General features: G+C 40.8%; 1 protein-coding gene across 1 annotated transcript; it reads left to right on the forward strand.

Annotated features, from left to right (window-relative positions):
• Nucleotides 1-4970: 4970 nt before the first annotated feature.
• On the forward strand, nucleotides 4971-14141 carry SLC66A3 (solute carrier family 66 member 3). Its single transcript, XM_005521929.3, has 7 exons — nucleotides 4971-6072; nucleotides 8233-8315; nucleotides 8762-8831; nucleotides 9501-9558; nucleotides 10721-10841; nucleotides 11970-12011; nucleotides 13896-14141. Exons 1-7 carry the CDS (start codon nucleotides 5930-5932, stop codon nucleotides 13982-13984), a joined length of 606 nt encoding a protein of 201 aa, XP_005521986.1. The 5' UTR covers nucleotides 4971-5929; the 3' UTR covers nucleotides 13985-14141.
• Nucleotides 14142-14585: the final 444 nt, after the last annotated feature.

A 14585-nucleotide genomic window follows, 5' to 3' on the forward strand; every position in this document is an offset into this window, starting at 1 on the left:
CAAACCACTAAAACTTTCCTAAATCTGAATGTCTCTCTTAAAAACTACTTGCTACTCTGAATCCATGTCAGATATGTTTTCCTTCTTCAGAAAACTTCATGTTTGCGTCAATGAATTCCTTGAAACACAGATGGGTCTCCAAGTAACTCAGGAATTCTGCTGAAGGCTGAAGAGGTGCTGGCACAGGCCTACCCACAGCCCTCTTCTGTCACAGGGCATAGATCCCACAGACTGACTTCAGTTTGTGACCTCTCCAAAGCCTCTCTGAGAAGTTGTGTGAACCTATGTTTCTACAAAACTGCCAGCACTTAAAAATGGAATTTCCAGCTGTCTGGGGTTACAGCCTCATGTCAACACAAAGTCTTTATGCCAGGCTGATGGAGCAAAATCACTGCAAATTTCTATTACCAGTCTCTTAACCCAGAGGAAAGTCTCAGCTGGCATATAATGATTGATAAATTGCATTAAGAGGTAATGTGCAAATATACTGGCACAATAAATATAAAAATGCTGACATTTGGGTTCACTCTATGACCTGATCTCTTAAAACTGTGGGTTCACTTTTCCCAGTTACTGATAACCAAATATCATCACTGGACATATTTTATATGATCTGTGAATTAACAAATTTATTCATGCAGTAACTCTTACGTTAACTGCAGGTGCTGCTGAGAACAAGAAACAAACCAAAGATGTAGTCTAGAACCACCTGCAGCTATCACAGTGCTTATTTAGCAGTTACACTGTTATCTTTAAAGCCAAATACACTGAAAACACAATGTTTACATCAACTCTCCACCACAAAACTTAATGGAATGCCAACACATCTTTAGCATTGTATTACCATGGAGATACATAAAAAACCCTATAGAGGCCAGAGTGAAACCCACACCTGGCTGTTTCAGACCTTAGCAAGGACTGCTTCCCTTATGTACTCACACTCTTAACTCTTGCTGGAGCCTCCTCTTTGGGTAAGTTACATCTAAGTATGGATCTAGAACAACACCAGTTCCAGATGCAAAAGCTGCAGCTTAATCTCCTCTCTGGTCTACAAGCTCAACACAGATTTTCTAAAAGGGACACAAATTAGTATATTTTCCTTCTCTTCTGCTCCTCCCAGATCATAACTTTGTTAGGCTTTTGGAATAGGTTTTAAAATCCGTGTTTGGCATTCTAGGCTCTTTCAGTACTACTTTTTTAGATAGCAATATTATTTAAGATAAATGTCATTACCCAGAATGGCCTAAAGGCCTTCTGTTAACTCAAAAAACCATTCCACAGACCAAACACTGAGTTAAGAGGGTTTGGATCTTTGTTTTGCTTATAGTACTTTCATTCAATTTGTTATGCTTCTGTTCAGCCTAACACCAAGTAAACCTTATTTATGTAAAGTCATGTTTTCAGTTGCCACAAATATATACAACACACTGCAGACAGAACCAACTATACACAACCTCCACTGTTTCTTTTATACTTGTGTCATGCACATATGTACAACCTAATTTCAAACATGAAGCACACAGGGATCCACTGGACTTCTTTAGTAAGATTTAGTAAGGATATTCAGAGTTGAAGCAGTGTCATTGTGCCATCGAGGAGCCTCAGCACAGAGATAACCTCCTCCTCAAGGTGAGCTTTTGTGACAACTCTGCATTGGTCTGCTACTCAACAGTAAAGCTCACAGCCCTTGAGCACTACAAGTGCTCAGCAAAGACAACTAAATGCAAAGAGTACCTAAAATCATAGCCATCTTTTTTCAATTTTGTTTTAAAATCTTGATAATTTTTACCTTGTCTTAATCTTGATGTCTCTGGTGGCAGAATGGAGCCTCAAATACGCAGCTTACATAAGGGCTGAAGTACAAATCACAGTCATGTGGCCAGAAGGGACCTCTGGAGGCCTCTAGACCAAGCCCCTGCCCAAAGCAAGACCAACGCTGATGTTACACCAGATTACTCAGGACCTGGTCCTGCTCAGTTGCGAAAATCTCCACAGATGGGAGATGCCAGAGCCTCTCTGGGTCACTGCTCCAGTGGTCAACTCCATTCCCTCATGCCTGGGTAGCTCATACCTGGGAAGCTCATTTTCCCAACCCTCCCTTTTTATTAGTGTTTGAGTTCAGAGAAGCACTGCTGGATCAGCCAAGCTCTGCCTACTCAAGTTCCAGCTCACCAGATGAGACAGTTTTTGTTCTGTGAGCATGTTCTCTTCAAGTTTCAATGCACCCTCCTGATTTCCATTGTCCCCATCGCATGTTCCTGAGACATCCTGACAAACCAATTTCCCAAACAAGAAAAATTCTCTTCTTTTGAAGCCCAGAATCTTTATTCAACAATTTGTCTTACTTCTCCTGGAGTCTGAATTCCAAGTGCCTGGAGTCACTGATGCCAAGGCTGCCCTTTACCTGCACATTACCTATTTTTGATTCCTTCTTTCTTTGTTTTTGAGCAACAAATCCAGCATCTGGGTCAAAAAAGAATGTTCTTGATGACCCACAAAAATTGTTTGGACTGCTTTTACCCAACTGGGTGCTCCTCCAGATAGCAGAGCAATTTTGTATTCCATACATATGCATACATTCCCGTGCCTACAATTGTGAGCTCCTTGTAGTTATTTAGGGCTTCATCTCCTTCTTCTTCCTGATCAGACAATTTATAAAAGGTGCCTGTACAATGCTCCCCATGCCAGTGTCCCCACCAATTTTGACCCCTCAGCTCTCAGCTAGCTCAGTACTTATTCCAACAAGCAGGGGATAGCCCCAGGCAACACTCCAGGCAACTTCCACTCATCTCCCTGTCTGATTTTCCAAAAAAACCTTGAACCCTCCCACTCGTAATGTGCTGTGCCATCCTGTCCCTGTGATCCCTAAGAGGTCACAGCCCTGCTGCTGTGCAGGTATGTTTAATTCCTCCGGCTTCTCTCCTGAGCTCTATGGGTTGACACACTGTGCTCACATTCCCTTCCTCAGGCAAACAATGGAGCCTCCTGTAACCTGTTGTCCCAGGCAACTCTGTCCACTCCCAGCCTTCCTTCACATGTCTCTCAGGGATTGTCACCATCCACACAGGTTCCTCAATGGTGCAATCTCCTTTACTGTAACCTAGAGCTTAAAACATCAATTATCTATAAAATGAACTTCTCCCTGTTAGCACAGCAGGTTGTGGAAATAACCAGCAAGAATGCACTCTCCACATTCCTTGCAAACCCACAAAATTTCAGGCATCATTCTGTTCAAAAACTCAACTGTGATAATCCAACATCATTTTGGGGAAAAAAAATGTTTTGGCTTTTTGTCTTTGGTTACTATAGGAAGATTATTTTCCTTCTCTGCGTTATTTTCAATAGGAATCAACATGTGCATTCCCATTTGAGGTGCAGCAGTGTAAAACCACTGCCCATCTGCTGTAGAACTAGCAAGCTGTACTGGAGACTCAGATGTTTTGAATTCATTTCCTGAACTGTAATTTGAAGGAGTCTTGCATTCTGCTGCAACTTGCCAAAACTGAAACTTGATGTAGAACTAAATAATTTAAACAGACTAGGAAGAACTCATACTGCTCACAGATTAATTTTTTTTCATGACCTTGGATGGGACTGCCCAGCCCTGTGATGTCTGTTTCTTCCCTAAGCTGCTGCTCACGTGGGCAGTGAACAGATGCAGAGAGACAGGGCAGGGGATGGAAATCATCCTGTTTATCTGACTGCTTGCAATGCAAAGCAGGACTTATTTTTAAACAGGTAAAATGCTGACTAAAGCTAAATACTAAATGTCTTTTTAAATGTAAAAACAATTGAATAAAATGGGATCACAGACCTGCTTAACAGTTTCTAGTTAGTTCAGCTTCTTGATTACTCTAGAAAGGTACAAGGCAGTACACATTACTGACAATTTTATAGTTTTTTTGGATCAGCATCCACACAGTAGTACAGATATACAACTCCTACCTTAGATCTTTCTCTGTTATTCTCAGATTATCTGAAATGACTGACACATCTACACCTCAGACCTAATTTTAAATAACTTCATCTTGAATAATGATTTCTCAACTTTTTTCAAGCACATAATGCTGCCACAAAGTCAACAACTCAGTTTATTAAGAAAATCTTGGAACAGTTATTATTTAATTATTTATTATTATTACCTGCATTTTCTTTTCTTCTTTTAACTTATTGTCTTTGAAAAACTTATTTTGAGTTGTATTAACAGAAATACAGTTTCTACATCAGAATTTTGTATTGAGGGCTATTTATTTCTGAGTTTTGAGATTTTATGTACTTCTTCTACATAACAGCTTCATGTTATGACTGAATTACCAAAGGGCAACATGATTTACAAATTAAGAATGAGTAACACTGTTTTAAAATACCCCCAAGGGTATGTGGAGTTAATGCAATACACCTGTTTCAAGCCATTTTAAGAACTATTAATCATAGCAAAATACAATTTTCATTAAAAATTAAAATGAAGAAATGCTATGCCTGCAAATAACCCCTCGTGTTAAAGCAATTATGTTCTAGGTAAAACTCTGAATTCATGGTGTGGATTTGACAGTCTGAGCTGTCTTGGCCATATGCAGGCACAAAGGAGCCAAGATTCTGTCCATGTGTAATCAGTACACTTGTATTCCTTGGGTAACATTATTTAGTTCTCACAAGATGAGAAGTACAAAAGTTTCCCTGTTTTTGTATATAACTGCGTATGGTGGGTAGATATACGTTCTGGAGAAGCTCCATCTCCAATAATCTGTGACAAGTAACTTAAAGAATAAAAATTTTCAGCTCCCCTGAAGTTGCTGAAAGGCTAACTGGAATATAAGATAAAAGAATGTAAAGGTATGCACGCAGGATGATAAACACAGCTGGAACCAGTGAAGAAACGGATAAGAAGGCCTACAGTGGGTTTTTAGCATATTTTATATAACAAGAAACAACAGCACATACACAAAGAAAAACTTCAAGGAAATGTCACCTTTAATATTGAAGCATTCAGTGAATACAATCACCAGACAGCCCTCTTAATAAACCTCCGGAACCATAAACTTCCAGTAGGCAGTGAATGCATGTAAACTAGTTCCAGGAAAATGATGTTTATATATTAAATAAGAAACATGTTTTAATGAATGCGTATAGTTATAACGAATAAAAACTCTGTTGTAAAGTCCCACTCCAGACACAGAATAAATAAAGATCTGCTGTGTCCTGCACAAGTAAAGAATGCCTGCTTTCTAATACTTCAAATTGTGTTAGAAAGTTTATTCGAGCCAATTTCGGTATCATCTGACAAGTCCAGCATTTATCAACTTTAAATTTTGCTGCACATTTTTCTTGTAAACATTACGTGCTGCTGTCAGACCCGTGCGATCCCTACTGCAGAATTAGATGCACAGCAATCCAGAGAGAGTGACCTGAAAACCACGGGCGCTGAAGCACTCGGGACTCCACTTTGGGGCAGAAAACCGAGCTCCAGCCTACAGCTCCAAAGCCGGAGCTGACCTGCTCTGCTCTGGGTGAACAAGGCCCCCGGCCGGCACAGCGTCACATCATCCCTGATCTGGGGACGCTGTTTATGGTAACGGAGTCATTCCAGAACCAACACTCCGAACCTGGAGCGGAGCGGTTCTCGGCCCGGTCACCGAGAGAGTCAGAGGTCCTCTGTCAGAGACTGGTTGGGAGGCCTCAACCAGCGGCCCGGGGCCGGTGCGGGTGTCCTCTCAGTCACCGGTGTGTCGGGCACCACGGCTCGGGGGTGACCGTGGTACTGCCCCTCCCGACGGGGCCGCGGATGCTCCGCCGGGCCCGGCTCTCCCCACCTCGTGCCCCGGGCAGTGCGGGCGCCCCAAGCGCTCCGTGAGGGCCGAGCCGGCGCCATCGTCCCACCACACCCCAACCGCCGCTCCGCGGACTCCCCGTCCCGGGCCGCCGCAGTGGGATGGCGTCGGTGCTGCTGGACCTGGTGCACTTGACAACCTGGGCCGTGTGTGCCGTGATCAAGCTGCCGCAGCTGGTGGCGGTGCTGAGGGCCGGCTCGGCGTCGGGACTCAGCCTGAGCAGCCTCCTCATGGAGCTGGCCGGGTAAGGCGGGGGCACACGGGGACAGCGACGGGGACAGCGACGGGGACAGCGACGGGGACAGCGACGGGGACAGCGACGGGGACAGCGGCGGGAGCAGCGGCTGGAGCCGCGGATCCCCTCAGCCGGGGGTGCGGGGCTCGGGGCTGCTGCGGCAGCCAGGGATTAATTCCTTCCTCCGCGGCTCAGGTCAGGCGTGAGGGTGCGCTGAGGGGCGGCCTGGGGGGCGGCGAGCACACCCCGCGCCCTCGGATTCTCACCACCCCCTTCGGAGCTCAGGACCAGCCCCGCCAGCTGAGCCCACAGAGCCTTTCGGCAAGGAACTTCCTGTTTTAGTGATTCCGCGCTGTCATTTAAAGGGAAACTCGGCTTTTTTAATTTAGCCCAAACCATCCCGGACCGCGCATGTCCCAGGCATACAGCAGCCGCAGAGGGTGTACGCCTGTGTTTAGGTTATTCAGTGGCCCGTGTGCCCTGTCGGGTAGGAGCTGTACTCGTCAGGCAGGCTTCCCTCACCGGAATCAGTAAGACTTAAGTAATTCCTTAAGAAAATTACAAGCCGTGTCAAACTCCAAAGACTTGTGAGCCTGTAATGAGCTTACATGGTCTAGGCTTATTAAATCTTGCCTAAAGAGGATTGTATGAAACGACAAATAAATAAACGCGGTGTGGGTACAAGTAAGAGAAGATACCTTGAGGAGCCCTGCGTTGTCCGAACCGAGGCGTGGAGGTGGGCAGAACATCCAGCCGGATGGCTGCCAACTCCCCGCGCCGAGCTAGGAAAGGGGGTTTTATTCAGAAAAATCCCTTCACAAAAACGGCGTGGTGTTTCTGAAGGCGCCTGTGCCGTGTCTCTCGGCAGGGCCACAGCTCAGGTTCACAGAAATCTCTCCGAGCAGAATCTGTGCAGAGCTGTGCAGAATCCCTCAGGTTGCACTGTGGCCGCTCCCCGCCCGCCTCTTCAACACTGAGCCTGTTTTTGTGCTGTTCATCCTTAACACACCTCAGAGTAAATGAAGCAAATTGGAGTTCCAGCAGAGATTACTGACCCCACAGCCTCAGCCAAAAAGCGGTGACAGCATTTTAATCATTCGTGTGCGTTGGTGAGCATTAAAAATGCCTTGTAAGTAACGTTTGAGATGAGCATAGAGAAGCTGGAAATGTCTCTTCAGCACTTGTGTGAAAACCACGATACCCACACAACTACAGGTTCTGGTTGTCTTTGAAACATTTATTGTGACTGTATATTCTGTAGACTATTTATCCTTCTACCTTTAAATTTTGAATTTGGTTGCAGGAAGCTGTGTGACTACCAGTACAAGCTGGGCTGGTTCTGTGAAATCAACATAGAGTGATCAGGCAGAGGAGTGACACAGAAACATGGTGCTGGTGGCTAGGAGTCTCATTTGACTCTCTATCAAATAGTCCTTCTAGGAAGTTTGGATATTTTAATTCTGAATACTGTAAAAGACAATTTCTTACAAGTCAGGCTGTTCCTTCTGCCATTTTTTACACCAGCAACCGTATTTTTTTTCTTAGGTAAAACTTCCCTGAGTCCTTTCTCTTTTCTATACAGCTTTGAATTTTCTGTCCAACCCTGTGGACTTGCAGGAGAGTTGGAAGTACAGAATACGTTATAAAAGTTCAGTTCCTTTTAGGTACTGTATTCTGGAATGGCAGGATGGAAAATTGCCGTTGTTTGGTGAACTTAGACTCTTAGTCTGACCAGTATAGCTACACTGGGCCATCTCATAACAGTATAGTCTAGACAGCTTGGAAGACATTTCGAACCCCTATAAAACTTGCTTAATGTATAGATTGAACTACAGACATAAATAAAGAAATCAGAGTTATCCTAGAGATGCCAGGGCTCTTGCAGAGAGAAGGTATCTCCTAGGTCTGGAGGCCTTTCTTTCTCACCAATTGTAATTAATAAAATTATGCCTTATATGAAGACCTCAATGAGAAGTGTGGGCAGCGAGGGTAACAGATTACAGAATGATCAGGCTTGCTCTGTGTGCGTGCCTGTGTTTGTTTGATCAGGTTGACAGCAAGGGCTACATTTACCTGGAGCCTTTTGGCATGACCAAAACAGTATAAAAGTTGTGAAGGCATTTTCATGTCCTTTTGTGCAGTCATGTTGTTTTGTATCTCTCTGTTCAGCCACATTGTGTTTCTGAGGTACCAGATCTACTATGGTTACCCTCTGAAGACATACCTGGAGTATCCCATCATCATTACACAAGGTAATTTTTTTAAGCCATGTTGTGGAAATGAAATGGGGCTCATTCAGCACTCCAAGTCTCTGCATGTAAGTACAGTGCTCCACTGCAGTGATGCTGGAGTTGGGGGGGAAGAGGGAATAAACATCTCATCTAAAACTGAATTCTTTTAAATGTCATTGAAAGAGATGGTCAGGTAGAGGAGAAAAACCTAATTATTACACAGAGTCACAGTGTAAACTCATCCTTTTGTCCAGTGCCTCCACATGGGAGAGAAACATACAAAACACTTCAAACTCTAAGAAAAGCTTAGTTTTGGAGGTCGCAATGTTTTGGTTATCAATCACATTTGAGAGACAAAAGCTGTAAGAAAGGAGTTTCCATAGATCTCATGCCCAATGAAACTGTCTAGGATCGTGTTTGGACCCCTTCAGTCCTTTCTGTGATGAGCCATCTTTTGTTTATTGCAGATGTCATTCTCATTTACTGTATTATGCATTTCAGTGGAAATGCGAAACGCGCTTTGGTCTATGCACTCATGTATCCTTTGAAATAGGAGGTTTGGAGGTTTGGTTTGTGTGGCTTGTTTGGTAGTTCTTGGCATAGCAGCAATGTCATCATTTCTTGTGTGCTACTACTGTAAATCCTTCTCAGGCACCCCTCAATATGTATTCCACATTCACCTTCTGACTTCTGGGTTCGCAGTAAAACCTCTACAAGGAGTAAGCATTATATGTTTGCTCTGCTTTAAAAGACTCCCAACTCAAAAAGAGTAAACAAAATTCTTAATTTACATCTTTGCTACAGGGATCCAGAGAAGAATCGACAGATTATATATATATAAATATATATAATATGTATTTTTTTTATTTTTATTTTTTTATTCCTACACATGCAGGTTGTACTTACTACAATGAAGACAGCAGTGTCTGGGTTTTTTCTGAATAGGACTTGGGTTTAAATCTCAAATCTTGTGCTTTGGAACAGAGTTTGAGAAACTCCAGACACTATTTGACCAAAGACAATGTGAAAAATAGGAACACTTAGTGTTTCAACTAGTTCTTAATATGTTTTATCTGGATTGTACAGTCTGTTAAAAAGTTTCAATAAGATTATTTCCAGATGTTTAAAAAAATCCTATTCTTCAAGCAGTTTTGAGAATTTGGTATCCTATAATTTTTAGTGCTATGACACTTAACATAGTATAAGATATTGGGGGGGCTGGTACATTCTAACACTGGAGAAGTGGATAATAGACCTGGCTATGGTAAGTGCTACATGATTATCTGAAATTAGATCTTCAAATGAAATTACTTTTTTTGTGGAAGTATTTATTAGTGGACTCTCTCCTACATTTATGTCCTTGGAAGAATTTGTCGTTTAGGTTAGCTGCCAGAATAACCAACCAGTTTGCAGATACAGGTTCTTCTGTGAGTAGCTGGAAAACAGCACTGAAAATAGAGACTCTATGGGGGGGGAAAAGGGTTCTGAGATAAATTGTTACTTGGTGCCTTAAATAAAACCAGCAAATACTTAAAATGTTGAAATTCTACTGCCACTTTAGTCCTAATGTTGTAATCCCAACCAATAAACCTTTAACACAAGAGGAAGAGAATAGAGCATCAAATCATCTGAAACAGGGATTGTGACGTATTTATTTTTTTCCCCTTTAATCAAACAATTTTGCAAGGAAAAAGCCATCTGATAATGCCTGCGAAAGTTAAAGATGGTCTTTATTTAGCAGGAAGGAGAAAGTAAAAACGTAGTTGAGATGAACTGCTAATGCAAAAGATGCTACAAATGGGGAGAAAAGCTCCCAAGCCCTACCCTGATCATCCTTACTTGCAGCAGAAATCCAGGCATGGCACAAAGGCCTCTGTGGAATCCTCTCTACCTGCTGCCTTTGCAAAATCCCCTTTAAAAGGGGGACTGAGTGAATAGTGCATTCCTGTTACTATTTTTTCCCTCCAACTGGGCTAATTTTCCACACATTGTTGTCAGTTTTCTCATTCCTTTATGGTTTGGTTTGCCAGACATAATGGTAACAGATGGTCTGAATCAACCTTGCTGTTTAGACTGTGTCAGTCTCATTTTAGCTGACTTTCATAAACAGCTTTATGGAACAGATTGCGAAGCTTTTTTTTGTTTCTTTGCTTCTTATTATATTTTCCTCTTTCAAGCATTTGTCAACAACAGTAGCAACTGTGGTCTTTGAGCCTCTTGCTGTGAAGTACCTCAGAAAGGAGTGCCTTGTTTCTGGCAACTTCCAGATTTTGCTTCAGTGTTCCTTACTTAAAAGCCAAAGTGCTTGGGTTGCCAAATACTGGAAAAGTGTCAATTTTTTTTTATTCTAAATGAAAAAGCTACCTCTATTCAGATAATTCCATGGCAGAGGCAGAGGTTCTCTCTCTTTTTCACCTGCTTTTCAGAATGTGTGCACGTTCATCAGTGCAGCTAGTAAGCTGGTTCAGCTGCAGCATCTCTGGCAGACCAAAGATTCCGGACAAATGAGCACCCTGACCTGGGGAATGTCTGTATACACTTCTTCAGGTAAGCTAGAGACAACTTGGTGTGAAGTACTGAGTTCTCCTAATGCTTCTTTTCATAGGTCTTTACTCAATCATAGTAGGTAAAGATCTCTTGCCTTAGTTTCCCTCAGTGCTGATGCCTGAGACTCAGATACCACACAGACTCTTGAAAACAAGTTTTATCTTTGACACCTGTGATAAAAACCAATGACTTAAAGTGTGAATATGGCCAAGGAAACCTGAATTGAAATAACTGAAAGGCTGTCTTTATGAGGAAAATTTTTCCATATTACACAATTTAATAAAGTTGATAGTGATCCAGCATGAAAGGTGCTAAAATTTCAGGTATACAGTCAGATAATGCTAATTTTGAAAAGCTGTCTACAAATAAATACACACTTAATGCTAAATACTTTTAATTCTATGGCTACTTGTATTTACATTTCTTGACAGAATTTATTAACAGTCATTTGTGGAGTTCCTGTGGTCTGCATGAACTATTCTACAGTTGTTTGTCAGAAGTGCCTTTCTCATCTTCACAAAACTTAAAATATTCTTAAAATATTCTCACTATGAAACTCACCATCCAGTGATGCTGGATCTATTTCTACATGAAAAAAAGTCAGTAATTAGAAGTTGTGATGTGTTTGGTGAACAATGACAGTAAACTTCATAAATGCTTTTACTCTGCTGCAAGTGTGAAATAATTAACATTTAGGTTCCTTGTGGGAACGGAAGCTGAATTCCTTGTATTTGCAAAGCCTGAAGGCACACAGGAGAACATTCCCAATGGTTAAGTCATTCTAGCCCATCTGTGGGTGTAGCTCACTGTCAGCTACTGAAGGAGGGGCTGAACAGGAAGAAAAGCAGTAAACACACCACATCCAATCTAGCATGACAGATATAAAAATTCTAATTATATCTGTGACATTCTCATTACAAAAGACCCTTAATACATTGTCAGTCAGCTTTGAGAGCTTGATCTCTGAAGCTAAAATAGTGAAGGATGGACACACTAAAAGTGGGAATGTGTACAGAATGTATTTTCATACAAGATTATCTTCTGTTGAAAAATAGATATTTCATACTTTTTTTATAAGTATAAATGTGTCCTATGTGTTCCACTAATCAGAATTCATTCAATTTACAGCAAGAATTATTACAACTGTAATGACTACAAATGATCTTGCAGGTGAGTGAAGTGTGGAATTCTCTGTCTTTCCAAGGGAACAGCTGCCACAGTAGTTTTTAGTTTTTCTGTAAAACACCTAGAAGGTCTCACAAGAACAAACCATGAACGTGATAGGTTAGCATGGTGAGGGCAGGAGTTACACAGGATTACAAATCAGACAAAGACATCAAGAAAAGAAAAAGCCAGAAAACTGCTTACACTTGTCATGTGGTGAAACTGGTCCAAAAGAGTTTTGTTTTTTTAAAAAAGGCAAAAACACTACAAAATTAATCCTTGAAATAGAATAGTAATGTATTAAAAATAATTGCTATTTTAATAAATAAAAAACCATACGAAAATACAACTAAAAAGAACTGCAGTAATTGAATGAGATTTTAAGTAATAAGTATTTCACTTTCTTACTGAAAAAATTTTAATTTGTGAATTAAAAAATTCTTCTAGAAAAGTAAAATTCAGCTTAGTATGTGAACAGTTTCAGGTCCAACATGCAGAAAGTTTATGGCAGGCTGAAAATTAAATGGTAGGCTGATAAGAAACTCAAAAAACTGACTTAAAATACATAATTTGCAGCAAATTATAAAGCAGATTTATTTAACAGCTTCTTACCATTCTGAGAAAACTGCAAGAGCTAGCGAGTGTCACAGATTTTTCAGTAAATTGTTCAAAATCAAGACTTGGTAGATGCAAGAACATTAACAATCCCTTTGTACTTCGTCTGGTGGTTCCTTGTTCTTGTTCAAAACTATTTCATCAGAAACATCATTTGAATGGATTTTGTAATTTTCAAGCAGCCTTTGCAGCTCAATAAAGCTGTAGCTTTGCAAGCATTTCAAGTGGGTATTCACTGGGAAAGGAAGTCCCATTTTTGGTCCACATTTCCACCCCCATGCTTGCTGCTTTTTCTTTGCCATAGTAAGGAGTTTGTGGGGCTGTGCAGTTAACTGGATCACGAAGGATTTGGCAAAATGCTTATGAAGGGATTTAGTCAAGGTCAGGTACTGAGTCCACGTCAGTCACAGCTACACATTTACACTGAGGGCGAGGGAGAGGTTCACTGTGGGGAAAGAGGAAACGCCAAGAAAGCAAAGCTGGTGCTGGGTAAAGCTGCTGTTTAAAATACAGCACCATCTACTTTGGAACATGGAAGGGTCAGCAGCAAACATTGATGCTGTGCTGCTCTAATAGAAAATGTGTCCAGTTAAGTTGCAACACTGAATGCATCCACTGGTATGAAATAGTCAGATATCACATAGTTCTGAAACAAAGTTTTGTGTATGTTTCTGTGAATATTCTGCCTACCAAATGGACATCAAACATACCTATACTTTAAATACCTTTTCATAGGTAGAGGTACTATGCTGTTACGGTTTTTAAAGCTGAGTTAACCCAGGTACTGAGAAACTGATTTTTTTGTCAGCTGTTAGATTTTCTGTCACTAAAATCTGACAGATACAAGTATTTCCTGTCTTCTCAAAGTCTAAACTTAAGAGATGGCAGTAGAGAGTAGTTCCTTTATTATAAATAACACATGTAACTATAAAGGACATCTGAGCTGTGACTCTGAAGTTAACTTTTGGTGTACATATAGATTTATATAAGGCCTCTCATGTTTGTACTATTCTCCTGGTTACAAAAGAATTAAAAGTACTGTAGTGTGTAATTTTGAGCTATCTCTGTAAGTGATCCAAGTACTAAATGCCTTTTTCTCTTGGATTCCTGCTCAGAATGTGTGGGTTCCTGAACATGGTAATTGAAACTAATTGGCTGGAAACAGTTTCAGAATGTGAACCAGCCTGTCTGAACACCAGCAAAAGTTTACAAACCAGTGTTGTAACAGCAGTTGATTTTTTTTATTTATGCTTACAATATTTTTTTCCCTTTTAGTTCTCATCCGTTTCATAATCATGCTCATTCTCAATATTTGGGTCACAGCTACAATCCTGCACTACAGGAAGACTAAAAAGACTGGTTAGAAGACACTCATCAGTACATATATCATTACCATGAAAAAAATATATAATTAAGCCTAAAGAATTTAAGAATTCCTCAAAGACTGAGGAAGCTGTCTTTCTCTAATATTTGCCCTTTAGCATATTTCTAAGTATTTACAGTACTTACAGACTTACAATGTAGTACATTCATGATTATTTTCTCTTAGAAATAATTCTGATAAGATATTTAATTTAAGCAGCATATTTTTATTGGTCATTTCAGACAAGTTTCACTGATACCACATTTTCTCTGGATTCTTTTTACTACAAGGTATTTCATAATTAGATGTATATATACTCTGGTTTCACTTCATTACTTTCTGGTTACATATAAGCAATTTTCTTCATATACATGATCAATTTTGCACCAACATACTGACTCGTCCTTCTGCTGCAAGACTGAAAAACCACAACAGATGTTTGTCTTCTTCTTGCAAGCAACTCAAGTTAGTTCAGCATTAACTGTCTGTATTTTAGGATGAAGAAAATCTGAGTCAAGGCCCAATCCAGAACAAGATTCTAAATGTCTTTTACTATGTCACAAATCCAGTTGGGATTGTAGCACTTACATGCAACACTTAAA

The sequence above is a fragment of the Pseudopodoces humilis genome, chromosome 3 (genome assembly GCF_049639895.1).
Source record: "Pseudopodoces humilis isolate 2021_Gansu_Grassland_sample_001 chromosome 3, ASM4963989v1, whole genome shotgun sequence".
NCBI lineage: Eukaryota > Metazoa > Chordata > Aves > Passeriformes > Paridae > Pseudopodoces > Pseudopodoces humilis.